The sequence below is a fragment of the Diabrotica virgifera genome, chromosome 1 (genome assembly GCF_917563875.1).
Source record: "Diabrotica virgifera virgifera chromosome 1, PGI_DIABVI_V3a".
Lineage (NCBI taxonomy): Eukaryota > Metazoa > Arthropoda > Insecta > Coleoptera > Chrysomelidae > Diabrotica > Diabrotica virgifera.
The window spans coordinates 54,619,860-54,647,149 of NC_065443.1; the positions used below are offsets into that span (position 1 = coordinate 54,619,860).

General features: G+C 31.6%; 1 protein-coding gene across 1 annotated transcript in view; it reads right to left on the reverse strand.

Moving 5' to 3' along the window:
* Positions 1-27,290, reverse strand: part of LOC114328595 (uncharacterized) — a 288,450-nt gene that overhangs the window by 257,194 nt on the left and 3,966 nt on the right. Inside the window, exons 4-8 of the mRNA XM_050656295.1 lie at positions 23,369-23,486; positions 19,774-19,973; positions 19,135-19,586; positions 13,595-13,822; positions 1,071-1,299 (exon numbers count right to left, since the gene is read on the reverse strand). Coding sequence (XP_050512252.1) covers positions 1,071-1,299; positions 13,595-13,822; positions 19,135-19,586; positions 19,774-19,973; positions 23,369-23,486 — 1,227 coding nt within the window. The remainder of the gene's footprint in view (positions 1-1,070; positions 1,300-13,594; positions 13,823-19,134; positions 19,587-19,773; positions 19,974-23,368; positions 23,487-27,290) is intronic.

The following is a 27,290-nucleotide window of genomic DNA, read 5'->3' on the forward strand; positions in this document are numbered from 1 at the left end:
TTCATGCAAAAAATAAAATATCTTAACGCTTACAAAGTATTCGAAATAAGTTTCACACATTCATATAAAAACTTCGTCGAAAACTTTGTAAGCGTTAAGATGTTTCATTTTTTGCATGAAAACTAAGCGTCGCATGAAAAAAAGGGAAGATAGATTTTTTGTCACAAATTGAACGAGGAATTCAAGAAAAATTTTTAATTTGAAATATTTCAGTGGCGTACCATTTTTATCTTTAAAAAATGTCAGACTATTACACGTACGCGCGCCAATGGTGAATATAAAATTCTTAATTGTGTGTCAAAACATGCGCAATAACTACGTCTTAAAACCCACCAAATTTCAGTTACACACCTCAATCGGTTTTAGAGGAATAATTAAATCGTCAGTTTGTAATAAAAATTTTAACACCCCGTATCTCGGAAACAAATGAAAATCGAATAACAACATATGAGTTATTTTTGATTATTTTTATGTACATATATTATAAAGTCTTAAAGTTTGGCGCGTTCCTCCCTACTCACCCTGTATATTCAGGTAATGTACTAACCAGTTTTTGAGATTAACGGCCGGTTTCACAAAGTAAAGTTAACTTGTGGTTAAGAAATAACCAGAGGTTACCCCAAAATATGCGTTTCAGTTTCATAATTGTTACCCTTCTGGGTATACCCATAAGGGTAACCCACTCCAACCTCTGGTTAAAAATTCTGTCAGTTAACCACAACTTCGCCGTTGACCTGAAACTAAAACGCATATTTTGGGGTAACCTCTGATTATCTCTTAACCACAAGTTAACTTTACTTTGTGAAACCGGCCGTTAGTCAAGTAGTCAGTCCATTGTATGGTTACAGTTCAACAAAAATAACTCTTTAGAATAGCTTATGTTAGAAAGCAAAAGTTGAGTGGTCGATTGCCAATCTCCAATGCGGAGATGACACTTGAAGAAGAAATCGGCTCAAACAGTCGCTCGACTTAAAAAAAAATGGTTCTAAAAATAGTTTATGTGGTCTGCAACTATATATCGACAATTTTAATCATTTATATGCATTATGTTTTTAATAATTAATTCTTACCTTCTATCGATTTTCTGGGGGAAGGAACATATTCGGGAAGATCATCGGAATGCCTTCTCTTAATTGGCTTAGGGACATACTCGAATTCCTTTTCTTCGTCGTTAGTATCGCTCTCGTCTTTCGAAACCTGAGCAAGTATAATATTTCTGATTTTGCTTTTTGATCGTTTTGATAACTTCCGTGTACTAGGTACATCGTCACTAGAGTCTTCCGATAGTCTTGAAAAAGTCTAAAAAAATTAAGATGGGTGTGAACCAATAAAAGAAACAGATCTGAAAAACGATTTATTTACATATTTCACAATTTATATATAAAAAATAATTCTTGGAAGTAGTACACATAAAACTTAGAGCGTCCAGTGCTATTTGTTCTGAATTCTCACTAACGTCTATCTCCTTTATATTTCCGCTCCTAAAAAGACAACGATGTCATCACATTATACAAATAAATAACGTATGGATGGCATGATTTGACTTTCTAGGAGACTTGCGTTAAGCCAAGGTGTAGTGCGATACGAACATAATTATTTATATTTTAATATTGTTTGGGAAAGTATGCAGTATTTTTTTTCAGGTAAGCAAATATTTATTTTTAATATTTTATACTATAATAATAATAATAATATCGTATGGCATTTTGCCGGGGAGATCGTTTCGGACAGGTTCCGGCGCCATTTACATCTTTAACCCTGTTTCAAGTAACTAGTATCGATGTTACACTAGCCCAGGGGGACCGACGGCTTAACGTACTCTCCGAGGCACGGTGAACAACACGTATCATTTTTAGAAATGAAAAATGGATTGTCTGTGCTGGGGCTCGAACCCAGGCGCTCTGGCTTATGAGACCAGTTGTCATGCCGCGGCGCTACGGCTGATCACATATTTTTTACTTATACGACTCTACTTAATTATGTAATAATAAATATTATCATATTTTTCTTATACTAAATCTACGGTGATTAGCAAGCTAATAACCGGCCAAGTAACGCAAAAGATGGAAAACATAATAAACTTACGTGCATAGAAATCGGCCCACTTAAAAATTTGGTCATTTTTGATGTCTCATATTTCCTAAACCTGTTGGCCGATTTAAGTCATTTTTTGAACATGATATAGCCCGATTCTTTAACAATACCAGTGTAATAATATTGTTGCTAAACAGCTAAATTTTCATTGTATACCGGATGTACCAATCAAACTGTGTTTTTTTCTCAAAGTTCGCATCACCCTGTGGAATATTCTAGCATTTATAAAATACTGAGATTAAAACCTAACTACAGCCTCAGGTTTTCTTAACATTTTGTTTTTTTATTCATTCGCTTATGTTGGATAATAAAAAAGTTATGTACTTTAACAACTAGACAGGTTCTTCATCAATACACTGTGTTTCTAAATAAGTGTGACATTATTTAAGGGCTACTTTAAGGGCTAATTATTCTGCTACTTTAGGGCTAATTTAAGAGTGGTTTTGAATCGTCGTCATGGAAACCAAGATCGTCGTCATGCTAACCAATTATGCTGAAAGTTTGGTTTTGACAACCTTGTCAAAGAATTAATTTGTGTATGTATTTTCATATTAATTAAATTAATTGATTAAGATTTGGTCATTTTTTGAAGACTCGTAGAAAAAATATTGTTTCTAACTCTTGCAGAAAGTCTCTTTTCCGCACTCGACTCGTAGTAGGTATAATAAAAATAAAAATTTCAAAAATTCAAATAGATTACATAATATTTTTCGGAACCAACGTTTTCGAACTTATCAGCCCATCATCAGTGAACTCATGTACTTTCAAAATAGCCCCAAAACCAAACAGTGATTATAATGTGGAATTCAATTTACATTCTTAAATCGTAAAATTAAAAGGCTTGAAGCGGATACTTTCCGAGACCCTACCCGAAATCTCAAGCAACTATCTCGGTCAACTGAAGTCTGCCAAGTGCCAAGTCACTTGGCAGACAAATCACAAGTCACAGTTAACCAAGATGGTTGCTTGAGATTTCGGGTAGGGTCTCGTAATGTTCCAGGAAAGTGTCCGCTAACATCTGCTTTAAGCCTTTTAATTTTACGATTTAAGAATGTAAATTGAATTCCACATAGAACCACTGTTTGGTTTTAGGACTATTTTGCAAGTACATGAGTTCATTGATGATGGACTGATAAGTCCGAAAACGTTCGTTCTGAACAAATTTATGTAATCCATTTGTATTTTTAAAATTTTTAATTAACTTATACTTACTACTAAAGTTACTTCGATGTTAGAGTTTTTTCATATTTGTTTAAGTCATTACATTTCAAAGAGACTTGCCGTATGTAAGACATTAGCGTCAATTTATGGCTTTCCCTTGGGGTCTAAAGGACTTTCGATTCGGGACCACCAATCCGGTCCCTTTGAGTACCTACGCCCCAGTCCAAGACACAATCAGTACGAAAATGAGAGCTGATCAAGTCACATCGCGTCGCCTACAAAAAGGGACACTCTAAGGGCCAATTTCTCATATCGAGTTCAACTCCAGTTTAACCTGAACTTTTAGTGAACGTCAGTTTAAAGTCAAAATCGTCTTTCCCAATTCACGTCCAACCCATGGCAGTTTAAACTACGTTCAACTTGAACGCTGAAATTCGGCCGTTCAAACCCAGTTCAGATGATTTCAAGGATTACGCATGCGTTGTATTATTGCGAATTGCGGTATATAACCTATTTTATTATATTAAGCCTAACGATAAGCGATAACATTATTTTTGTTTTTATTACATATATTTATAATTATTAAAATGACTGTTTGACTATAAATACTTAAATTTAACTTTATTCAAAAACAGCATAAAAAAGGTTGTACAAAATATCGATAGTTTTTTACCTTTTGCCATCTATTGCCATTTCTCGAAAGCTGTAGAACTTGAACTGACAATGGGAAATACATTTCAAACAAAACCTAAGTTCTCCGATGAACCTCAGTCAACTGAACCATAGATTAACCCAGGTATGAGAAAACGATCCTAATGGCCGAGTTCTCATGTCGAGTTCAACTCCAGTTTAACCTGAACTTCTAGTGAACATCAGTTTAAAGTCAAAATCTCAATTCACCTTCAACCAATGGCAGTTTAACTACGTTCAGCTTGAACCCTTCCTGAACGCTGAAATTCGGACATTCAGAACAATCAGAACCCAGTTCAGATGTTTTAACTGATTACGCATGCGTTGTATTATTGCAACTTATCACGAGACGCATGTTAAGCATAACGATAACATTATCTTTATGTTTATTAGATTTATTTATATCATTAAAATGACTGTTTGACTATTAATACTTAAATTTAACTTTATTCAGAAACAGCATAAAAAAAGTCATACAAAATAGCGATGGTTTAGCGTTTTTCATTTATTGGCATTTCTCGAAAGCTGTAGAACTTGAACTGACAATGAGAATTGCATTTCCAAACAAACTGAGGTTCAAGGATGAACCGCAGTTAACTGAACTATAGATTAACGCAGGTATGAGAAATCGACCCTAAGAGAGCGGCTATCCACGGCCGGTTCCATGCAACCCCTGAAGATGATGTCCAACCTCAGTCATTTAAAGGTAAGTGCTATAATCTCCTTGACAGTTATAAGCATTTATGACATAGCCAGATTAATTCTTCATAGTTAGGAACACATAAATTTATTATACAAACAATAAGTTCAAGTGTCAAATAAACGTCAAATTAAAAAACCGACATTTCAAAGTTCTCTGAAGAAAATATCAATTTTAAGCGTTTTTCTTTACTTTTTCGTTATAGTTTAGTTGTCGGTGTTAACATTAACATTGATAAGTGTACATCGAACGCAATTAGGCGGTGTGAATTATTATTACCAGATTTCAACATTAGCCGGGTCTATTAAACTATTACTTTTGTGGTGCGTATGTAACACAAAATGGAAATAGAAGGAAAGAAAGTCGTTATGAAAATATACAAATAAATAATAAAAATCAAAACGGCAATAATAAGGTAAGCGAAAAGAATATTATTCAATCATTATTCGCCAAAATTGTCATATTTGGCCGCTACGGGCGCTGGCATAGTTTCGTATATCCCCACCATGGTCACGCAAATCCAATAACATACCTTTTTATAAATGCAATAAACACGATTGATTTGAGTTCTTACCAAATTGCAATCATATTATAATAAAGAAATTAACCAAACAATCTTCCAAACATTCAAAATACATTAGTTCCAGTATTATTACCCCTGGCAAATCACTAACTCTCACTCTCAACTTGACTTCAACACGAGGGCATATGTATACACACGTAGCGTAGATTTCCTACACTGAGTCTATATCTATTAGTAGTTTTATTTATTTAATACTTTAATTAATGTTAACATTGCAATCACCAAAGTCATTGAACGTGTCAGATAAACTTGTTCGTGATCAATTATTGATGTACAGCTGGCGTAAATTACACTTTCCATATTCAATTCAATTCAATTCAATTTTATTTCCAAAGAAGAATTTTGTACATTGTAATTAACAATAATATTATATTTAATATAATGCACCCACTTCAGGGAAAAAGCACACTAGGCAACTTAATACCTGTATTGTAACCTTAATCCCTGAAGGTGTACAATCCAATTGTACAATTTTAAACAGTAAGTACTTGTGGCTGGTATAATTTACATACTCTATGACTGACAAAATACAATTGAAAGTGAGAGGAGAGAAGACCTTATCGGCATGGCGCAACTATATTTACTAGAAGACAGTCTGGCTAGAAAATTAATTTTTAGAAAATGTTGAATTCAATTGTTTTAGTTAATATCATATTTTTATGGTTCTTTTAAACCGTTTATAATTTATTATTGTTTTTATATTTTTTGGCAATAAATTATATAGAGTTGGACCATAATAAAATAGTGATCGTTTTGTAATTGTCTTGCTGAAAAATGGTACTTTAACCAAAAGTTGTTGAGTTGTCCTTGTATACTTTTGATGTTGATTTATTTTTAACTTACTTGAATTGGAAAATACCCAAATTAATGATTGCTGTATATAAATAGATCGGACACTCATTTGTTTTAGCTCTTTATATAAAAGTGATGTGGAAAAAAGTTTACTTTTTTTAAATATTATTTTAAGAAGTGTATTTTGAGCTGTCTGTAAAATATGTAAGGTATTACTAAATGTACCACCCCAAACAACAATACAATATCGTATTATAGATTCAATCCAAGAGTTATATAGGATACTCAAGGTTTTTTTTGAGAGAATGTCTCTTAATAAGTAAAATTTAGGCATTAAGGATCTAATTCTTATTGCAACGTGTGCCACATGCTCACGCCATCTCAGATGCTGATCAATTATAACTCCTAAATATTTAATAGATTTAGTTTTTTCTAAAGAGGGACATGGACATGCCTGCACACTGTTGCAATCTGAACTATGAATTTTTAAACTAATATTAGTTGGCTGATCAGACATAGTGGGAGAAAAAGTAATAAATTTAGTTTTTTTTTTATATTCAGACTGAGCAGATTGTGGTTAAGCCATAACTGTATCTTACTTATGCCAGATTCAGCTGTTTTACATACGCGGTCCCATGTTGAATCTTTAAATACTAAGACTGTGTCATCAGCATAGCATAAAATTCGCCCTGAAAACCCATGAATTTCGGTTATACTATTAATGTACAGTATAAATAGAATCGGACCTAGTACTGTTCCTTGGGGTACCCCAACAGTAATCTCTTTAGTTGAGCTAATACAATTACCTATTTTGACTTTTTGTGTTCTTTGAGATAAATAATTACTAATAAGATTTAAAGCTATACCTCTTACCCCATTTTTATATAAATTGTTTAGAAGAATCTCATGTGATATAGTATCAAAAGCTTTAGCGAGATCCAGAAAAATTGCTAGACATTTATTTGATTCTTCTAGACATTGTACTATTTGATCAACAAGATCGATTATAGCTTTCTTTATCTTTATATTATAGATTATATCTTTTTGTAATTTGGATATACCATTGCCACAGTTAGTATATTTTCACACATCTTACTGTTTGTCAGTTGGTCTAGATTAGTAATGCTTTTTGTTTCATTTCATTTTCAACATTACATTATTCATTACATTTTCAATTTTGTAGTTTGCTCATTAACTTTAAGTTTGATTGAACCAGTGTATTTCGTTTGTACACTGAGTTTTTATTTTTTAACTTTCATTTCTAAGAATTTTAGTTTCTTATATCAATTTCTTATTTTCTATGGTTTTGTAGTGCTTGGTAGTTCTTATATTCACACTATGTGTCCGTTATATATGTGGCCAAGCTAACACCTGACTTTTTTGGACATGTTTGAATGTGAGATCTGGATTATGCAGTCTACATCCAGCAATTAATACAGGGTGGGGCATTAGTGTGACAAAGTCCAATTACTTGTTTGTCGTAAGAGATACGAAAAAAAGTTATTTAGGTAAAAGTTGAGGCACACATAGTACCATGATCTAAAAATATTTTCAAATATACAGGGTCGTCCGTATTGACAGGGTGACACAAACTTATGTTTTTTTTAATGGAACACCCTGTATATTTTTACATTTTTGGATTCTCCTCGATGTTTCCTTTCTTAAAATGTATAGTTTTGTAATATTATACGAGGTAGTTTAAAAGTTAATTACGTTTTTTGTTAATTTCGTAGCAAAATCTACACCCTGTAGAATTTTAGTGATTTGACATCAAATTTTCTAGTTACGTTCAAACGATTTTTAATATAGTCTACTATTGTTAAACATTAACAGTATAGCGAAACGTTTAATTTTAGTATACAGGGTGGGTCGAAACTCGGAATGAGTATTTTTTGAGTTTTCTTAAATGGAACACCCTGTATTTAAGTATTGTCATGAAATGATATTTTATGGTACTTCTTTATTTCTTAAGCATTCCATATACCTAAGTGCTTTAATTTGTAAGTTATTCGTGTTTCTTTAAGCCAAACATTAATTGTAAGAAAAATTACCTGAAATTTTATTAGGTGGCTGTATATTTAATCAAAAATAATTTTTGGAAAAGAAAATGCATCATAATCTAGTCTGATCCTTAATTTATTACTATTGGATGAATCCAGATAAATTCGTAGTTAAGATTGTTAATGCGCAAAATTATAAAAACATACAATATTCTACCTAGTCGGCTATGATACCAAATTTCCTTAAAAATTTGACATTATACTATTTTAATAGATCCAGTTGCTTTGTTATCATTACTAATATGTATTTTTCTTATGAGAAACTGATTAATAAGATTTTGGTGCTAGTGGAATATAACAAAAATGTGGTACTAGCAATAAGAATTTTTCATCAGAAATTCCCTGATAGACGACAACTAACAAGAGAAACGTTTAAAAATATACTAGAACGGTTTCAACGGACTGATCACTTAGATTATGATAAATCTGCTCGAATAAAAACTATTGTAAGTGAAGAAAACAGCAATTAAATGTAATCCTTAGTGTCACTGAGGATCTGCATATTAGTACAATCGTTCTTACAATCTAAGTATCTAGTCTGTTGAAACCGTTTTAGTATACTTTCAAAAGTTTCTCTTTTTGGTTGTTGTCTATCAGGGAATTGCTGATGATAAATTTTTATTGCAAGTAGATCATTTTTGTTATACTCTCCTAGCACAAAGCCATTTTAATCCGTTCCTCATTAGAAAAATTAATATTAGTAATGGTATCAAATCAACTGGAACTATATAAATAGTATAATGTCAAATGTTTAAGCAAATTTTGTGTCATAGCCAACTAGGCAGAATTTTGTATGTTTGATTAATATTTTAAGCACCAACAACCTTAACTACGAATGTATTTGGATATCTCATCCAATATTAATAAATTAAGCATCAAGCTAGATTATTATGTATTTTTTTTTTTCGAAAAATTACTTTTGATTGGATATTTTCACGGCTACCTAATGAAATTTTACGTAATTTTTGTTGCAATTAATGTTTGCTTAAAGAATGACGAATAACTTACAAATTAAAGCACTTAGGTATAGGGAATGCTGAAGAAATAAAAAAGTACCATAAAATATAATTTTATTACAATACTAAAATACAGGGTGTTCCATTTAAGAAAACTCAGAAAATACTCATTCCGAGTTTCGACCCACCCTGTATACTAAAATTAAACATTTCGCTATAGTATTAATGAGTAACAGTAGTAGACTATACTAAAAATCGTTTGAATGTAAATAGAAAATTTGATGTCAAATCACTACAATTCTACAGAGTGTAGATTTTGCTACGAAATTAACAAAAAAACGTAATTAACTTTTAAACTACCTCGTATAATATTACAAAAGCATATATTTTAAAAAAGGAAACATCGAGGAGAATCCAAAAATGTAAAAATATACAGGGTGTTCCATTTAAAAAAACATAAGTTTGTGTCACCCTGTCAATACGGACGCCCCTGTATATTTGAATATATTTTTAAAATATGATACTATGTGTGCCTCAACTTTTACCTAAATAACTTTTTTTCGTATCTCTTACGACAAACGAGTAATTGGACTTTGTCACACTAATGCCCCACCCTGTATATACTCCTATGCTTCTCCTATACTACTAATCGGCTGTACTTGTGCTCAATGCTCAGTGTGCCATATATTATTTGAATATGCAGTTCACTTTTGTAGTGACTGCCCGTAATTTCGGAAAAAGCCATCTCAGTTGTAATTTGGCAGATATCACTTTGAACATTTTCGCCGATTCCGATCGCCCCTCTCTGTCGCTACACGTCGCCGCCCGACCCGGTCGTCGACTGTAGCTACCGGTCCCCTGGTAGCGATGGTAAGCCCTTGAGACTACAGACTGCGTCATAAGTAAGCGACGGACGGCAGTTCCCTGACTATAGCGCTCGCGTAATAACGCAATTACCTGGGTGAAGTATCCATTTGTAAAATATTCACTTACTGTGTACATACTTCGAAGTGTACATACAGGGTGTCCCAGACTAATTTAGCCAGGCTATATCTCTTAGACGAATCGAGATTTTCGAATGGGACAAAAACTGATCTATTCCATTTGTAATACACTGTAATATGGCGTAGAAAAAATCATCCCTTAAGTATTCATACCTTAGTTACAACCCCTAACTTTAATTTTTTTTTATAGCACCCTGTACATTTTTTTTATAGTTTTGGATGTGGTCTTGGATCGTCTATTCAACACATTTTTTAAAAATAAAATCGGTTCGTAAATAATCAAGAAAATATCAGTTTATTTTTGTTAATTATGTGTCCCAGACTAATTTCATCATCATCATCATCATTGGCTCGACAGCCCTTTCTGGGTCTTGGCCTGTTCCAGGATTCTTCTCCACTCTGATCTGTTTCGTGCTTTTTTTCTCCAGTTTTTTATTTTTAAGGTTTTATTATCATTTTCTATTTGTTCTAAATATCTCAGCTTCGGTCTTCCTCTTGTTCTTTTTCCTACTGGCATCTGTTTGAATATTTTGTTTGGTATTTCGCCTTCTTCCATTCTTTCTACATGCCCCATCCAACGCAGCCGTCCTATTTTAATGAATGTTATGATATCTGGATCCTGGTATATTTCGTATAGTTCAAAGTTGTACCTTCTTCGCCAAATTCCATTTTTTTTGTGCCCTTATATATGTGTCGCAAGATTTTTCTTTCAAAGGTGGCTAACAATGTTTCCTCTCTTTTAGTGAGTGTCCAGGTTTCTGAGCCGTATGTGAGTACCGGTCTTATTAGGGTTTTGTATATTTGGCATTTTGTTTTCCTTGCGACGTTGTCTGATCTTAGTTGCCGAATTAAGCCATGATAACTTTTATTGGCAATAAATATTCGCCTCTTCACTTCCTCTGCTACGTTATTATCAGATGTGACTAGGGATCCCAAGTATGTAAAGTTTTTTACCCCCTCAATGTTGTATTCTCCTATTGTTATATTTTGTGTCTGCCTTATTTCTGTGTTTTTACTTACCTGCATATATTTTGTTTTGTTCTGGTTGATTTTCAGGCCACTATTTTGTGCAGCTCGTTCTATTTGATTGAATGCCTCTATCATTTCTCTTCTTGATCTTGCGATTATGTCAACATCATCTGCAAATGCTAGTATTTGCACGCTTTTATTAATTATTGTTCCTCGAGTATTGACTGTTGTGTCCCTCGTTATTTTCTCGAGTACAATGTTGAACAAGTTGCATGATAGAGCGTCTCCCTGGCGTAGTCCCTTTTTCACATCTATTGTTTCCGTTAGTTCGTTTTGTATCCGGATTTTACTTTCTACTTTTAGAGATTCTTTTATCAGTTCTATTAGTTGTGTTGGTATATTAAATTCTTTCATTGCTTTTCTTAAGAATTCTCGGTTTATATTGTCATATGCGCTTTCGAAGTCTATGAAAAGATGATGTGTGTCCAGACTAATTTATCCAGGCTATATTTCTTAAACGAATAAAGATTTTCGAATGGGACAAAAACTGATCTATCCCATTTGTAATACACTTTAATATGGTGCAGAAAAAATCATCCCCTACATATAAAAAAAAAGTTAAAGTTAGGGGTTGTAACTAAGGGATGAATATTTAGGGGATGATTTTTTTACGCCATATTATTACAAATAGAATAGATTAGTTTTTGTCCCATTCGAAAATCTTTATTCGTTTAAGAAATATAGCCTGGATAAATTAGTCTGGGACACATAATTATCAAAAATAAACTGATATTTTTCTTGATTACTTATTAACCGATTTTATTTTTAAAAAATATGTTGAATAGACGATCGAAGACCACATCCAAAACTATAAAAAAATGTACAGGGTGCTATTAAAAAAATTAAAGTTAGGGGTTGTAACAAGGGATGAATATCTAGGGGATGACGTTTTCTACGCCATATTACAGTGTATTACAAATGGAATAGATCAGTTTTTGTCCCATTCGAAAATCTCTATTCGTTTAAGATATATAGCCTGGCTAAATTAGTCTGGGACACCCTGTATACATCAACGGTTGAAAAGCAACTGAGATGACAACCGGCAAATTCATACAGGTCATGATTGCGTAGAACATGCTGATTACAATGTTTGCTGCATTCTCTATATTCTATGCCATACTGAAGTAGGCAAATTTTACAACACTTTGCCATGTTGCATAATTATTTTTTTGGAAGCTCTATAGTAGACAATATTTTATTGCATTAGTTGTTTTACTTCAAAGTAACACAATATAAAATTACTAAGCATAAAATAGTTTCTATCCCGCTGAAAACATGGACCCAAATATTTCGAATATGCCTTTCGCTTTCGATCAGTCTACGCTGCCGCGTTTCAAGTGTGTACAGCAGTCGCTGCAATACAGGAGCACGGCGCGTAGAAATCGTTGTTTAACGACGTTCTACACCTTCGGCAAAAGAATTAAAGATTTGCATGAAATTTTAGTATGTTATAGTTTACTTAAAAAAACTAAGACTTGATTTTTTAAAAATTGTTTACCGTGCCGTTTAATTATTATTAAGGGCCAAAGTTAAGTTTTAACATGGGCTCTTATGGGAATTCTTAAAAAGTTGATAACTTTTGACCCAAATTTACGATTTTTAATTATTTGTGCTTGCATTAAAAGTTTTTTTGTAAGGAATAATATATTAAAAAATGAGGATTGTTTACCGTACCATTTATTTTTAATTTATTTATTATAATTAATTCCGTAATTTCCGTAATTTATTATAATTTATTTTTATAAAGTATTCAATACTGAAACATATGATTTGAGTATTATGCTATAAATGCATTGTTACCAACTTTCGCTTGCATATAAGTTTCCCCCCTTTCCTCTGAGAGGCATACCCCGCAACAAAGGTGTAGAACGTCGTTAAATTTAAAACTATGTTTTTAGCAAGATAGAAACCACTCATCATTGTCAAAATATTCTTACTTATACTTGAAGGTTTAAAGATTATAGTCTTAAAGCTTTTTGTACTCCAATTAATTTAGTAGTTTTTTACAAAAAAAATCTCAAAAGTCACTAATTAGGGCATTTTTTCAATAAAAAATTGCAAATAAGTCGAAAAGGTAGCATTTTTCTAAAAAATACCAAGAGCCAAAAAGTGTTTATTTCGATGAGATATAAGATAGAGATGTCTAAAAAATTAATTCCGAAAGGATTCGGTGAAATTGTATTTTTATATTAGTTATTTGTTAATAACAATTTTCGGCCCACTTGGAAAAATTCTCCTAGAAAATCAAATCATGCATAAACATGTTTTATGTTTTATTTAGTTAAGGAGCTCAATGTATCAAAGTAGATTTTTCTAGATAATTATATTAATCCCGTTAATAACCTTTGTAGAGGACAAGATTAATTGAAAAAAAAAGATATCAATATTTTTAAATGACAACGGGATATGGAATAGAAAAAATATAAAAACTTAGATTTTAATAGTTTTTAACAATAACATAAATGTATAAATTATACTTTAAAAGTGTGCTTGCATTACGAATTACGATTTAAATAAAAACATACCTTAGAACTCGCACTGGTTTTCTCCGATACGCTCTTGTTAGCTTCTGCTACCGCTTTCAGGAGAAGATTCTTATTAGGTTGTGATGAAACTGCCGGTAGTGTTCTAGGTTTCACTTTAACCATGCTACGTACTGCTCTACTTCTCAATTCGTCTTCAGTTTCCGGTTCTTCGGAGGGTCTCTCCGGAACATGAATCTTTGACATTACACCAAGCCTACTATGAACACTCTAGAAAGAAAAGGTGTTTATTGTCATAATCGATGCTTTTTTTATTGGTACAGTAAATTAGAAAATCACATATTTCAAAATCACAAATAAATAAAAATATTCAATGATGTATTGTAGTAATTAAAATGTCTTAGCATATTCTCTAAAATTTGAATAATTCATCTAGTTTTCAATAAAAATACTTTAATAGTCATTAAGGAGTATTACAAAAAACCAACAAGATAATCAAGAACCCGTCTGATATTTATTTCCAAACATGAATAATTGTTATAAATGTGATTTAATGGATTGTGATGAAAAAAATTCAATAAGTTGTGATAGCTGTAGCAGGTTTATTCACCGTAAGTGTAGTGACCTTTCTCCAACAGAGTTCAAAGTAATGGAGCTAAAAAAGCAGCGTTCTTTGAAATTTTTTTGCAACGATTGTCAGGAAGGGTTGTTATTTGTTCCAAAACTTATTAAAAAAATGAATGATCTACAATTACAATTTAATGAGCTTCATCATGAGTTTATGCAGACTCAAAACTTAAATACTGACGAAATAATTCGTGAATTGAACTAGCGGCAAATTAGATCGAAAAATATAATGATTTTTAATTTACCTGAGAACAGCAATGCGGTTGATGATATCCACTCTGTCCCAGAAATTTTCAAGCAAGTTTCAGATGAAGAAATTCCGATTATAAAGGCAATCAGAATGGGAAAGAAAAATAATAGAAATGAAAAACGGCCATTGAAAGTAATCTTATCGAATAACCATGATGTACTAGCTGTTATTAAGAATAGAAAGAATATAAATAATGACAAGAAGATTTTCGTTAATGTGGACCAAACTTCTATGCAGGTAAAACAATATAAAGATCTCAAAGCAAAACTTAAACTACGCCGAGATTAAGGTGAGCATAACTTAATCATAAGATATGTAAAAAATATTCCAAAAATTGTTCCAAAAAACTTTTAGTCAGTGTCAATTCAAACGAACGCAATATTTATTACCAAAATTTTCCAAAAAGACAAAGCAGCCCAAATTCCACAAAAAGCTTTTGTAAAAAGTGTATTACCAGAACACCCAAGGCTTACGAACTAAATTGAATGTACTTCAAAATAACACGCCAGCTTGTCAATATGACATAATTGTATTGACAGAAACATGGTTGCACAGTCGCATATTTGACGCAGAACTTGGATTCGCGGATTTTAACATATATCGCCAGGATCGTTCTACTAACACCAGTGCCTTTAAGCGAGGAGGGGGTGTCTTAATTGCTGTACGCAAATCAATACCTAGTAAACATCTCCTAGTTCCTGATAGTATTGAACATGTCTTTGTCACAGTTGGATCTGTTAAATCGAATATTATCTTGGGAGCAGTGTATATTCCTCCAAATTCATCAGCACATTCATACATCACTTTTTCTGAAACATTAGATTCACTCGCTCTTCAAATGCCTAATTCTACCCTGCATATTATGGGTGATTTCAACTTGCCAAATGGTATATGGCAAATTGGCAGCCTTAGTTCGACAGTGACTACAATTGGTGCACGTCCTCAAGAAGTGTCATGTGTACAAGTTATGTCCAACACATGTAATTTCCACAACTTATTCCAACTTAACTCACATTTAACCTCACACAACAGCCTTCTGGATCTGGTATTAACACAGGATTCCTCTACCGAGACTACTCGGTTGAGGAAGGAGACTATTTTTTGGTTCTTCCAGTTGTTCACCCACCACTATGTATTAAGTTAAATATTGGTATTATAGAGGGTGAAGATGGTCTTGAGTTTGATGGATTCTATAGAGATTTTAACTCTGCAAATTTTCAAGATATTATAATGTTTCTGAATCAATTTAACCGGGACTTTTTACTTTTAGGTAAGCCTCTTGAAACAATGTTAAACATTTTTTATGAAATTATCTTTCTTGCAGTGGATATATTTGTTCCTTTAAAGAAATTTTCGGCCAGAAAATTCCCGGTATGTTTCTCAGTTGAACTAAAAAATTGTATTGTTCAAAAGAAAAAATTGCACAAAAGGTATAAACAAACACAGTCAGCGGATGACTATCGGGAGTTTTCTAGGTCGAGACAAATATGCAAAAATCTGACGCAGGAATGCTACGCTCAATATGTGCACTGTACTGAAACAGCTATTAGCTTTAACAAAAAAAATTTTGGTCATTTGTTAACAATAAAAGGAAAAGCAGTTTTTTTCCAAATACACTTAAATATTTCGATAAGACTAGTTGTTCTGGGGAGGAAATATCGAACATGTTTGCTGATTATTTTTCGACAGTATACTCACATGATAATGTTAATATTCCCACTCATGAAATATCCACATCCAATAACCATATTCCACACCTTGATATTAAAATATCTGATATATAGTCGAGACATCTGACTCAAATTAGAAATATAGTCAACAATAGCATTTATGAGATGATACATATTTTTTTAATTATAATAGTATGACCCATATCTAGTTTTTATTTTTATTTCGGTTTTTCTAAATATTGAAAATTCTCGCCGAGAATTTTCTGGCTGAAAATATTCTCGTTCTCGAGAATATTCTTTCGAGAATATTCTCTTCTTACATCACTAGCTGGGTCAAGTGTATCGTGCTAAAAGGAAGCTATGTTCAGAAATAAATCACCACGTTTCCAAAATTTTCATTTTTCTTTTGGAGGCTAAGTATTTATAGGACTGCCCTAGTATACAGTGCTAGTCAAAAGTCCGTACCCCCCCTCTTATCTTTTGAACTGTTATACCTATAATAGTGAAATTTGGAGGGAGGAAATAAACGGACGTAAGCTTCTTAACTAGTCATGACAGGTGACGTAATAGTGACAGATGACGTTACAGAGCCACTGTGACCTTATGGCAAGTGATACCTCGTTTGAAATTTTAACTATTTATAATGGGAAATAAGCCACAATATTATTAAAAAATGATTTTATTAACGTTTCGACGCCCAAATCGGGTGCCGTTGTCAAAATACAAAATACATATTTTGACAACGGCACCCGATTTGGGCGTCGAAACGTTAATAAAAATCATTTTTTAATAATATTGTGGCTTATTTCCCATTATAAATAGTTAAAATTGTAAAAATGCCACAAGAAAATAGCTTCAGAACAACTCGTTTGAAAGGTATACAAAATACCTATTCAGTCATACTAATTGTTTTGGGTTTTAGTTGATTTTGATGTTAACTATTTATAATGGGAAATAAGCCACAATATTATTAAAAAATGATTTTTATTAACGTTTCGACGCCCAAATCGGGTGCCGTTGTCAAAATACAAAATACTACTAACATAAACAAAAATGTTATTGCTTAGTAAAAAAAATCTTCTAATAATTTATTTAATTTGACTCATTTATATCGGCAATTCAGATACATATGATACATTTTAAAGTAGAAGACTTTAAAATGATATTGCCAATATTTATGAGTTGCGTTCCTGGGACTACTTTACTGAAAGATAGTTCATTCGATTACATGAAATCAACCCCAACTCAAGAATATCCGTCACAAAAAAATCATAGCATGTGATCTGTCTTTAAAAAGACAACCATATGCAACGGTGACATTAAAATTCTCGCGTTAGAGATCTCATAGTAAATCACGAGGGAAAACCAGGAAAAACCTCGTGATACTATCCCGATATCGTAAGTATTTGGTCTTTTTTACATTTAATTTACTCTCAAAATTAATACCAAATTCTGACTTTACTATAATTTTGTTTAAATTATAAATAATATCAATAATACATGGATATATAAGTAATAAGGAAGTCAATAGAAAGAAAATACCACAATTAGTAAGTCAATAGTCGAGTACATATTTTATATTTTAGTATTACTTATATATCCATGTATTATTGATATTATTTATAATTTAAACAAAATTATAGTATCTTTCAGTAAAGTCGTCCCAGGAACGCAACTCATAAATATTGGCAATATCATTTTAAAGTCTTCTACTTTAAAATGTATCATATGTATCTGAATTGCCGATATAAATGAGTCAAATTAAATAAATTATTAGAAGGATTTTTTTACTAAGCAACAACATTTTTGTTTATGTTAGTTGTATTTTGTATTTTGACAACGGCACCCGATTTGGGCGTCGAAACGTTAATAAAAATCATTTTTTAATAATATTGTGGCTTATTTCCCATTATAAATAGTTAAAATTGTAAAAATGCCACAAGAAAATAGCTTCAGATTTTGATTTTGGTGAATAAATGAAATAAATATAATATTGTAGTTTCGCATTTAATGAATAAAAACTCAAATGTCCGCTATGGTTTTTTGTGAAAAAAGTTGGCGTTTTCCAATTCTTTAGTAGTTTTTACGTCAACATCAACCTTTTTGACAAGTAATCATATGCGGAATTTTAAATTTTTATTAATTAAATGCGAAACTACAATTTTATATTTATTTCATTTATTCATCAAAATTAGCTTAAACTCAAACAAAATTAGTATGACTGAATAGGTATTTTCAATACCTTTCAAACGAGGTGTAACTTGCCATAAGGTCCCATTTGAAATTATCTGTCACAGTGGAGCTGTTAAGTCATCTATCATAATTACGTCACCTGTCATAACTAGTTAAGAAGCTTACGTCCGTTTATTTCCTCCCTCCAAATTTCACTATGATAGGTATAACCAGAGATATCGATGCATTTTTGGCAAAGTAACGTAAGTGACATTTTTGAAAATCATGTTTTTCCATTAAACTAACGCTATTATTGTTCAGAAGGCACTGACAAAGTGTAGTAAGCCTATACATATATTATGTTTAAAGTAATTCTAGGCTTACTACACTTTGGCAGTACCTTCTAAACACTAATAGTGTTAGTTTAATGGAAAAACATGATTTTCGCCAAAAATGTCACTTACGTTACTTTGCCAAAAATGTATCGATATGTAAAGAAAATAGATCAGTAGTCCTATGCCACTCAATGCATCGGGGTGTAACGCCGATATCAAGTTCGGTGGTCTAGCTATCTTTGTCTGTCGTGCGAGTGTGAGCGTATCTACCAAGAGGTGGGAATAACGGAACGACAGTGACACACAGGCGGCGGCCATCATATGCTAGAGAGAGAAAGCTAAGCTCCGGTATCGAGAGAGATAGATAGACCACCGACCCGAACTGTTCCGCGTTACGCTATTTTTCGAACTGGCCTAATCTATTCTGTTATATCTATGGGTATAACAGTTCAAAAGATAAGAGGGGGGTACGGACTTTTGACTAGCACTGTATGTAAAACAACCAATATTAACTGAATTTAAACAAACCTTATCTGATCGTCTGCGAGCTTCTTCAGACTCAATTGCATCCCTTTTACTTCTTGACCCCCTCTTGTCATCTGATCTTCTTCCATCACTCCTATCTCTGTCATTTCTAGACCTCTTATGTCTCTTTTCATCCTTAGAACTATGTCTATCCGATCCCCGCTTCCGACTTTTAAACTCTGAATCAGAAAAACTTAATCTCCTTTTCTTTGAATCAGTCTCACTTGTAGAAGAAACCCTTTTTCCTAACCTCGATAGCACTGAGCTCTTTCTAGGGGGCGTTGTAGAAAAGTCTTCCTTTTCAAATGTGATTGGAGATGGTCTTTTGGGTTTTTCGGGTGTGTAGCTGGTTTGGTGGTCAGAATCATCCATGGGATCACTCGTTTGATCTTCTATCTGCAATTCAACTTCTCTTTCTACTGAATTTTCTTTATCAACAGTTGTTTCAGACTTGACTAAAACGAAAAACATAATGTTAAATAAAAAATTATCCTGAATTACAGCATTTCCACAATTCAAATAATTAGTAAAAGCAAGATGAATACATTATTTAGGCTTAGATCTGTCAAATGTTATATCAATGACAAATGGTGTAAAAGCACAAGCAAGATGCCACGACCAATAAAAAATTAATTTTTTTACCTTGTTCTGTTTTTAATTTAAGGAGCATTTCCTCATCTACATCACTATCGACTGTAATTCCTAACCTACTCTTGACATTTCTGATTTTTCTCTCAATTTCTTCAAGATCTTTAGCCGCAGTAGAATTCATTTCAGAGAATATTGAAGTATTAAACTCAGTATTGCTCGTCTCCTCATCTGCATTATTTTGTGGTGTACCTCTAAAAATCATTAAATTTTTTTTAATATGTAATTGTACAGAATTACACAATTTTCTAGCAACAACAATTTCATACAATGTACATTCACACATATACTCGTATACGATAGGTAAAACACATACAGCGTGCTCCAAAAAGTTTTATACAAATAGAGTAAAAATATTTCTCGGCCTATTGGGACCGTGCAACTTCAGAAAAGCGACACCTGGTTTCATAGCTCAGCAACATTTTTCGCACTTTTAATTATATTGGCCAATTATTTTAATCCTGGTTGCTGGATAAAAGGCCATAGCCCAAAAAAATTATAAGAAGATTTAGGTTATGCTATTAAAAGGTAAACAATTGTATGTAGTAAATAAAATTAATTATTAAATAGCAGTACTACAAGCAAAATACAATTATTTAAATTTACTTTCATATAATAATTGCTTATCATATCAATATTGTGGAGAAACATATAACTTTTCTTCTTCAATGACAGTAGGTATGAAATATACGTCAATTTGACAATATGATTTATTTAGGAAAGTTTCAAGCTTTCTCCGCTATTCGCGCATGATCGTTTCTCGTATCCCCTCCAAGTACTTGCACATCGCGAATAAACTCTTCGACCATTGCTATATGAGTGAAATACTTTTTCATCGGAAAATGCTACCCTACACCAAAAGTTCTCTTCACGGTTTATAAATTCGTTACAAAATGCAACTAGTCTCCTCTTGTGATCCTCAGTCAAAAAGGTTTCCCTGCAGCTGCACAATTTATCGGTCCACTTGCTTTAATTCTTCTACATGCAGTGCAAATACTGCCCGGAAATGCTGTCTCTTCGCTAGTTTTTTGAGCTGTGGCAAAAGGAAATTCTCTCAAATAATCTACTAACATCTCATCCTGTTGAGCTGTGGAGATTTTCTGCCCTCGTGAACCGCCGAACCGTGCTATAGAGTAAAAATTATCCAATTTTTGTTTGATTTTCGATATGCACATATGGCTCATGTTCAAATCTCCAGCAACTTGCCTTAGTGACCAACCTTCTTCGAGTTTGGCAATTGCTCTTGCTTTTTGCGCATCATTCAAATGCACTCTAACCGTTTTAGAGGAGTTTAATACAACGAACTGTCAATACTGATGGAAGGGCATGAAGCGAATTTAATGCGGCCAGGATGAGAAAACGATAGTCAGGGAAGGAGGAAAGATAATCGCCATCTTTAATAAACAAAAAAAAAATGATAGTGGTAGTTGTTAGGAATACAGTTTATATGTACTTAGATTTATACTATGTACTTAGGTTAGACTGTTTTGTTGATTTGTCATTGTCATTAATGATACACAATAAAATTACTTATATTTATTAAGAGCCTACAGTAGCGCGTCATCAATATAACTTCGGGAGATAGTATTCTTTTTCTCATGATCATCTTTCAGTGCGTCACAGTTTTTCGATTTCTTTCTAACGCATTAAATTGTATGTGACAGAAAAAAAGGCACGTCGGTGATTACTTCTAGTTCTGTGATTATTCTAGTTGTCGATAGATGGCGCCATAATTAAAAAAAATAATTTTTTTTAATTAGATAATAATATTACAAATATAATCTGTATAATTTATAAGACTATACAAATCAAAGAAAATACCATTTTATAAATGCAAGAAACACATTTGATTTGTTTTTATTCTAAATTGAAAATAAAATGTGACAACTGTCAGATTTAACTAAAATGTCATGTTAGAATAAATGTCATAAATGTGTATTATCACGGACTATCCTATCATTTGTGACGCACTGAAAAATGATCATGAAAAGGACAATATCATACCTTTTTTCGTAAGGTCTGCGAAACTTTGACAACAGTGCTTCGGAATTGTTTGATATAACTTGAATGTGACATTAAGTCAAAGGCGCGCTAAATGGAAGTAATAGAAAACAATTTTTGGTTATTAGTAAAGAAATATTTATAAAAATAAACCAAAATGGGTGAAAATTTTATGTTAACATAGGAATTTGCACGAAATAATAATAATAAATAATCATTTCGTTGTGAAGGGAAACAAGAGCCGTCTTATTTTATTTAGTTCATAGAGCGCAAAAAGCACTCTAACTGGTTTCAACCCTTTTTTAAAATAGAGAACAACTATAAATGGACTTTTCCCATTTTTTAAAACTATTGATAATATTTTTAGAAAAAAAGATCCTCCTAAAACTTCATATACCTATTCACATTAAAATTCGAAATATTTTTACTTAAATATATGTACTTACCTATATGTAACTAAAACTCACAATTATTAACAATAATCTATTTTTTCTAATAGTCCAACAACTCAGTTCTCTTACACAAAAATATAATCAATTGAAAGGTAGCAGTAATATAAGCATTAAGATAATTATTTATACAGGGTGCCCAAAATTTTTTTTTAATTAAATTAATTAACATAAAAAGAAGAATGTATGCAATTTATTTAATTCAAAATATCTTCTACTGCTGTCAGAAAACAGAAATAAATGTTCATTAAACAAATAAACATTACTTTTCACTTAAATTCAATGTTCAAGATGCCACCCATTCGCCTCTTGGCAGTTTGAACATTGAATTTAAGCAAAAAGCAATGTTTATTTGTGCAATAAACTTTTATTTCTGTTTTCTAACAGCAGTAGAAGATATTTTGAATTAAATAAATTACATACGTTATTTTTGTGTCAATTAATTAAAAAAAAAATTTTTAGACACCCTGTATAAATAATTATCTTTATGTTTATATTACTGTACCTATAGAGAATTGGATAACCTTGCAAATGAGCTCATTTAAAAAATAGTCCATTACGTCATCACGCCCAGGTGGATGACGTCACTCGTATGATATATACACCCTGTATAAATAATTATCTTTATGTTTATATTACTGTACCTATAGAGAATTGGATAACCTTGCAAATGAGCTCATTTAAAAAATAGTCCATTACGTCATCACGCCCAGGTGGATGACGTCACTAGTATGATATATAATATGTAAAAAAAGCATAATTTTTAAATCGAATAACTTTTGTATTTTACATTTTTTCCTAATTCTGTAAATAAAGCAGTTTACAGGGGGGTCAAAATATAGTGAATAACCCTGTACACAAATAATAACAATTTCAATGTTTTCCTGAAGTTGATGCTTTTGAAATTTACCACCAGGAGTCGCCCACTTCGCGATTCCTCGCAAATAATTAATTATGAATTTCTAGGTTATGAAGAGCATTTTATCAAGAATATGTTTTTATAGAATAGATGTTTTACAAAAGTTCTTCCACTATTTGTATAAAACTATTTGGGACACATTGTAGCTCAATACATTTCTGTACATAACACATAGATTTAAGAAGGTGTTTTCATTAATCTAAGACATAACACAACTTACCTTTTGGGACTATTCGATTCGCTTTTAACATTTTCAGAGTATTTTTTGAATTTCTCTTTTTTTATTTTAGTATCTGGCTCTTCACTTGACTTCCGTTTAGCTACTTTCTTATACACCTCTAAAAAAAATAATTCTAATTACAATTTTATTAAAAATGAGAAAATACAATAATAATAAATACATATACCATAATACTTCTTTGGGTTTCCTTTTTCAAGCCTTTTTATCAGGTGGCCTGACTTTTTTTTCTTCTCCAGTGAAATCAATTTAAATTTATTACAATATTAAAACTCAGCAGTTTGTCAATTTGGATTTGATTTTTGAGTTGACCCTTTCCATCTCCTTTTATTAAAATATTATCTACTGTTCTATTTTGTTTATAGGTGTTTCTCTAATATCACATTTACATTAGACTTCTAGCTCTATATTTTGCTTCTGTAATTCTTTTAGACACATTGGGCTACATTCTTGTGACAGGATCATATATTGAGTTGTGTTTCTTTTACAAATCAATTCAGTACAGCTTGTTTAAATTCTGATCTACATCTTTATTTTATTAACCTTCCTTGCACCTAGGTGCTCATCTAAGGTATTACATACTCAATGCACCATTTGTCCAATAGTCATGGACACATGCATATTCATTTTATTTAGCTTTCTTTACTCTAGGCAGTGATTTTAACTATTTGCTAAATTTCCTTATTATTTTATGGATTCTGTTATTTTTAAATTATATAAAACATGAACTAATAAATATTTTTGTTTGTTTTGATACAAATTTCAGTTATTAGAAATTTTTTTTAGCAATTGCTACGATATATTAGCAGATATTCAGCAGATATCAATTTTATGACCACTTATTTATGATTTTGGGACTATTGTACCTGTTATGTACTGTTACTATCAAACTAAAAATAGGTATATATTAAAATTTGAAAACAGCAGAATTAACTTATTTTGTACTTTATTATGTATACTGAAATCTTAGTATTTCGACTTAATTAAAGAACATTAAAATTTTTTCACATTACCAATTGCTTCAATATCCGATATAAGAATTTTATTTCCAAATTTGGTTAAAGGACCTGATATACAAACGATAGATACAGAATGGTGAATGCTATGAAACACAGAAGAAATTATATCCTTTTCTGATAAATCCGTATACTTTTGGGTAGACTTTTAAAATTTAAAATTAGGAGATACCTATTTAGAATGGGTACAAATGTTCAAAACTTTAACAATTTTAGTGTTTCTTATAAATCTGCTTTGTATTCTGCATTCATCAGCTAATATCAAAATAATTTTTTCTGCTATAAACTTAATAACTATTTAGATGGGAAATAAGCCACAATTAAATTGAAAAAAATAATTTTATTAACGTTTCGACGCCCAAATAGAGCGTCGGTTGTCAAAATACAAAATACTACTAAATTAAACAAAAATGTTGCTTAGTAAAAAATTCTTCTAATAATTTATTTAATCTGACTCATTTATATCAGCAATTCAGACATATATTATACATTTTAAAATAGAAGACTTTAAAATGATATTGCCAATATTTATGAGTTGCGTTCCTGGGACGACTTTACTGAAAGATAGTTCATTCAATTACATGAAATCAACCCCAACTCAAGAATATACTACAACAGTCACAAGAAATAATACGAGGAAAATATCAATACCATATACAGTGTGTCCACGGATCGGGTGCCCAAGAGGAAAAACTTTCTTATTTTCAGTTTTAGCGAAAAATGTCATTCTTGATAAAAATTTTTGCTTGTCCTAAAATCCCATAAAACGAAATAAAATTCAAGTTTTTCAAAACCTGCTTAATTTTGTAGCCAATTTTATGCAAATCCCTATAAATTTTTGCACCAAGTTCGAAATCATAACAATAATCTAGTGTTGCTAAGCTACAATGTGGCTAAGTAACTGTCAACTCCGATAAATAATTTGCGAATTGTCATTCTTTTTCGACAAGAAAATGTTAAGCATCCAATCATAAATTTTTTTTGAACGCTTAACATTGCCGAAAAAAATTACAATTCAAAAATTATTTATCGGAGTTGACAGTTACTAAGCTAGGTACATTGTAGCTTAGCAACACTAGATTATTGTTACGATTTGGAACTTAGTGCAAAAATGTATAGGACATTTACATAAAATAGGCTACAAAATTAAGCAGGTTTTGAAAAACTTGAATTTGATTTCGTTTTATGGGGTTTTAGAACAAGCAAAACTTTTTATCAAGAATGACATTTTTCGCTAAAATTCAAAATAAGAAAGTTTTTCCTCTTGGGCACCCTATCCGTGGACACACTGTATAAAAGGACTATTCGAGAAACTGAAAACAATAGGAGATAAATTCAACATTTCAACAACATTCAAAACAACAAACACATTGAGATCTATTCTATCTAAAACTAAACCTAACAATGAACAAGAAATAATTTTTTTTAAATAAACATTAATTATTGGTGCTACGCGCAGGACGGCGGTGTTCGATTCACACAAGTTGATTTGGACCAAAATTTCTTCCAATCTTTATCTAATATATTATTTTCTTACTTTATATTTTGTTGTATTTTAATATTTTAATTCCACAAAAATCAAACTAATTTTATTATTTTTTGTGAAATATTGTTTAAACAATTGCATATGTTTAAAAATAATAAACTTTTATTCTCTAAGTTAAAATATATGAAGAAAGTTTTTGCTAAAAAAAGTGTTATTTCAAAGGATAGAGTATGTGTTTTTATTTTGCAATAAACAAATTTATTTATTTATATCGAAATGTAATAAAAATGAAAATGTATCAATCATTATTAAAGGTCATTGGAATGCCCAATCAGAGCAAACTATCCGCTGTCCTGCGCGCAGCACCAATAATTAATGTTTATTTAAAAAAATTCCTGACGCCGTGGCAGTTAATTGATTTTAATTTTGAAAATTGCAAATGAAAGGTACAGTACACTTCTATATGCAAAAAAAATTTCAACTTGCTATCTGCTTTATTTTCAGTCCTGTAATATTTTGAAACAATTAATTTTTTTTGCGAAAGCTGAATTGCAAAATTTATTTTGCCAAATCTATTGAACAGATCTTAATGAAATTTACACTATTGTTTTACTGTATCATAATGTTTTTCTGGGTAAAATATGAAGGTCCTAAGTGTAGCATAAATGGTTGAAAAATGTAAAATGCGAATACTTGTTTTGTATGGTTTTTTCGAAATTATTGCTATTTTGCAACAAGGGTGACTATTTTTTAAATTTTTAACCAATTCTATATTGTAGGAAATTTAATTACGCAACTTTTATGTCAATATAACTTTTCTCGGAAATGAATACTTTTAAAGTTATAATCAAAAAACGATGAAAAAAATCGAATTTTTCCTTCATTTTTTGACATTTTGATTATTTAAACAATGTTCCGGACGTTTTTGAGAGGGAGGATAACTCAAATATTATTATTTGAGTTATTTTCAAGCATTGTGGTGAAAATCATCCTGCAAGCTACCGAGGATGTTATGTAGCCAAAAAAATACAAAAGCTGAGAAATCCGAGAACAAATAAGGCCAGTCTACCAAAACCACCACAAAAGGTCAATGAGAAGAAAAAGCCAAAAGCACAAAACGTCACTGCAAATAGAAAATACAGTGATGTAGTTAATAATGTAAAACAAACGGACCAAGAATTGGAAACCGAGAATACATTGAAAATAATATTAGAAAAACTCATCAAGATAGATGACAAAATAACACAAATAGATATACGCGTTACTAGATTGGAACATAGCGCTAAAGGAGCTATACCGAAAATTCGAAATGGCTAAGCAACTACGAATCATGGAATGGAATGCCAATGGGCTTCTACAAGATAAAAATGAACTGCAAACTATCCTAGATACAGAAGAAGTT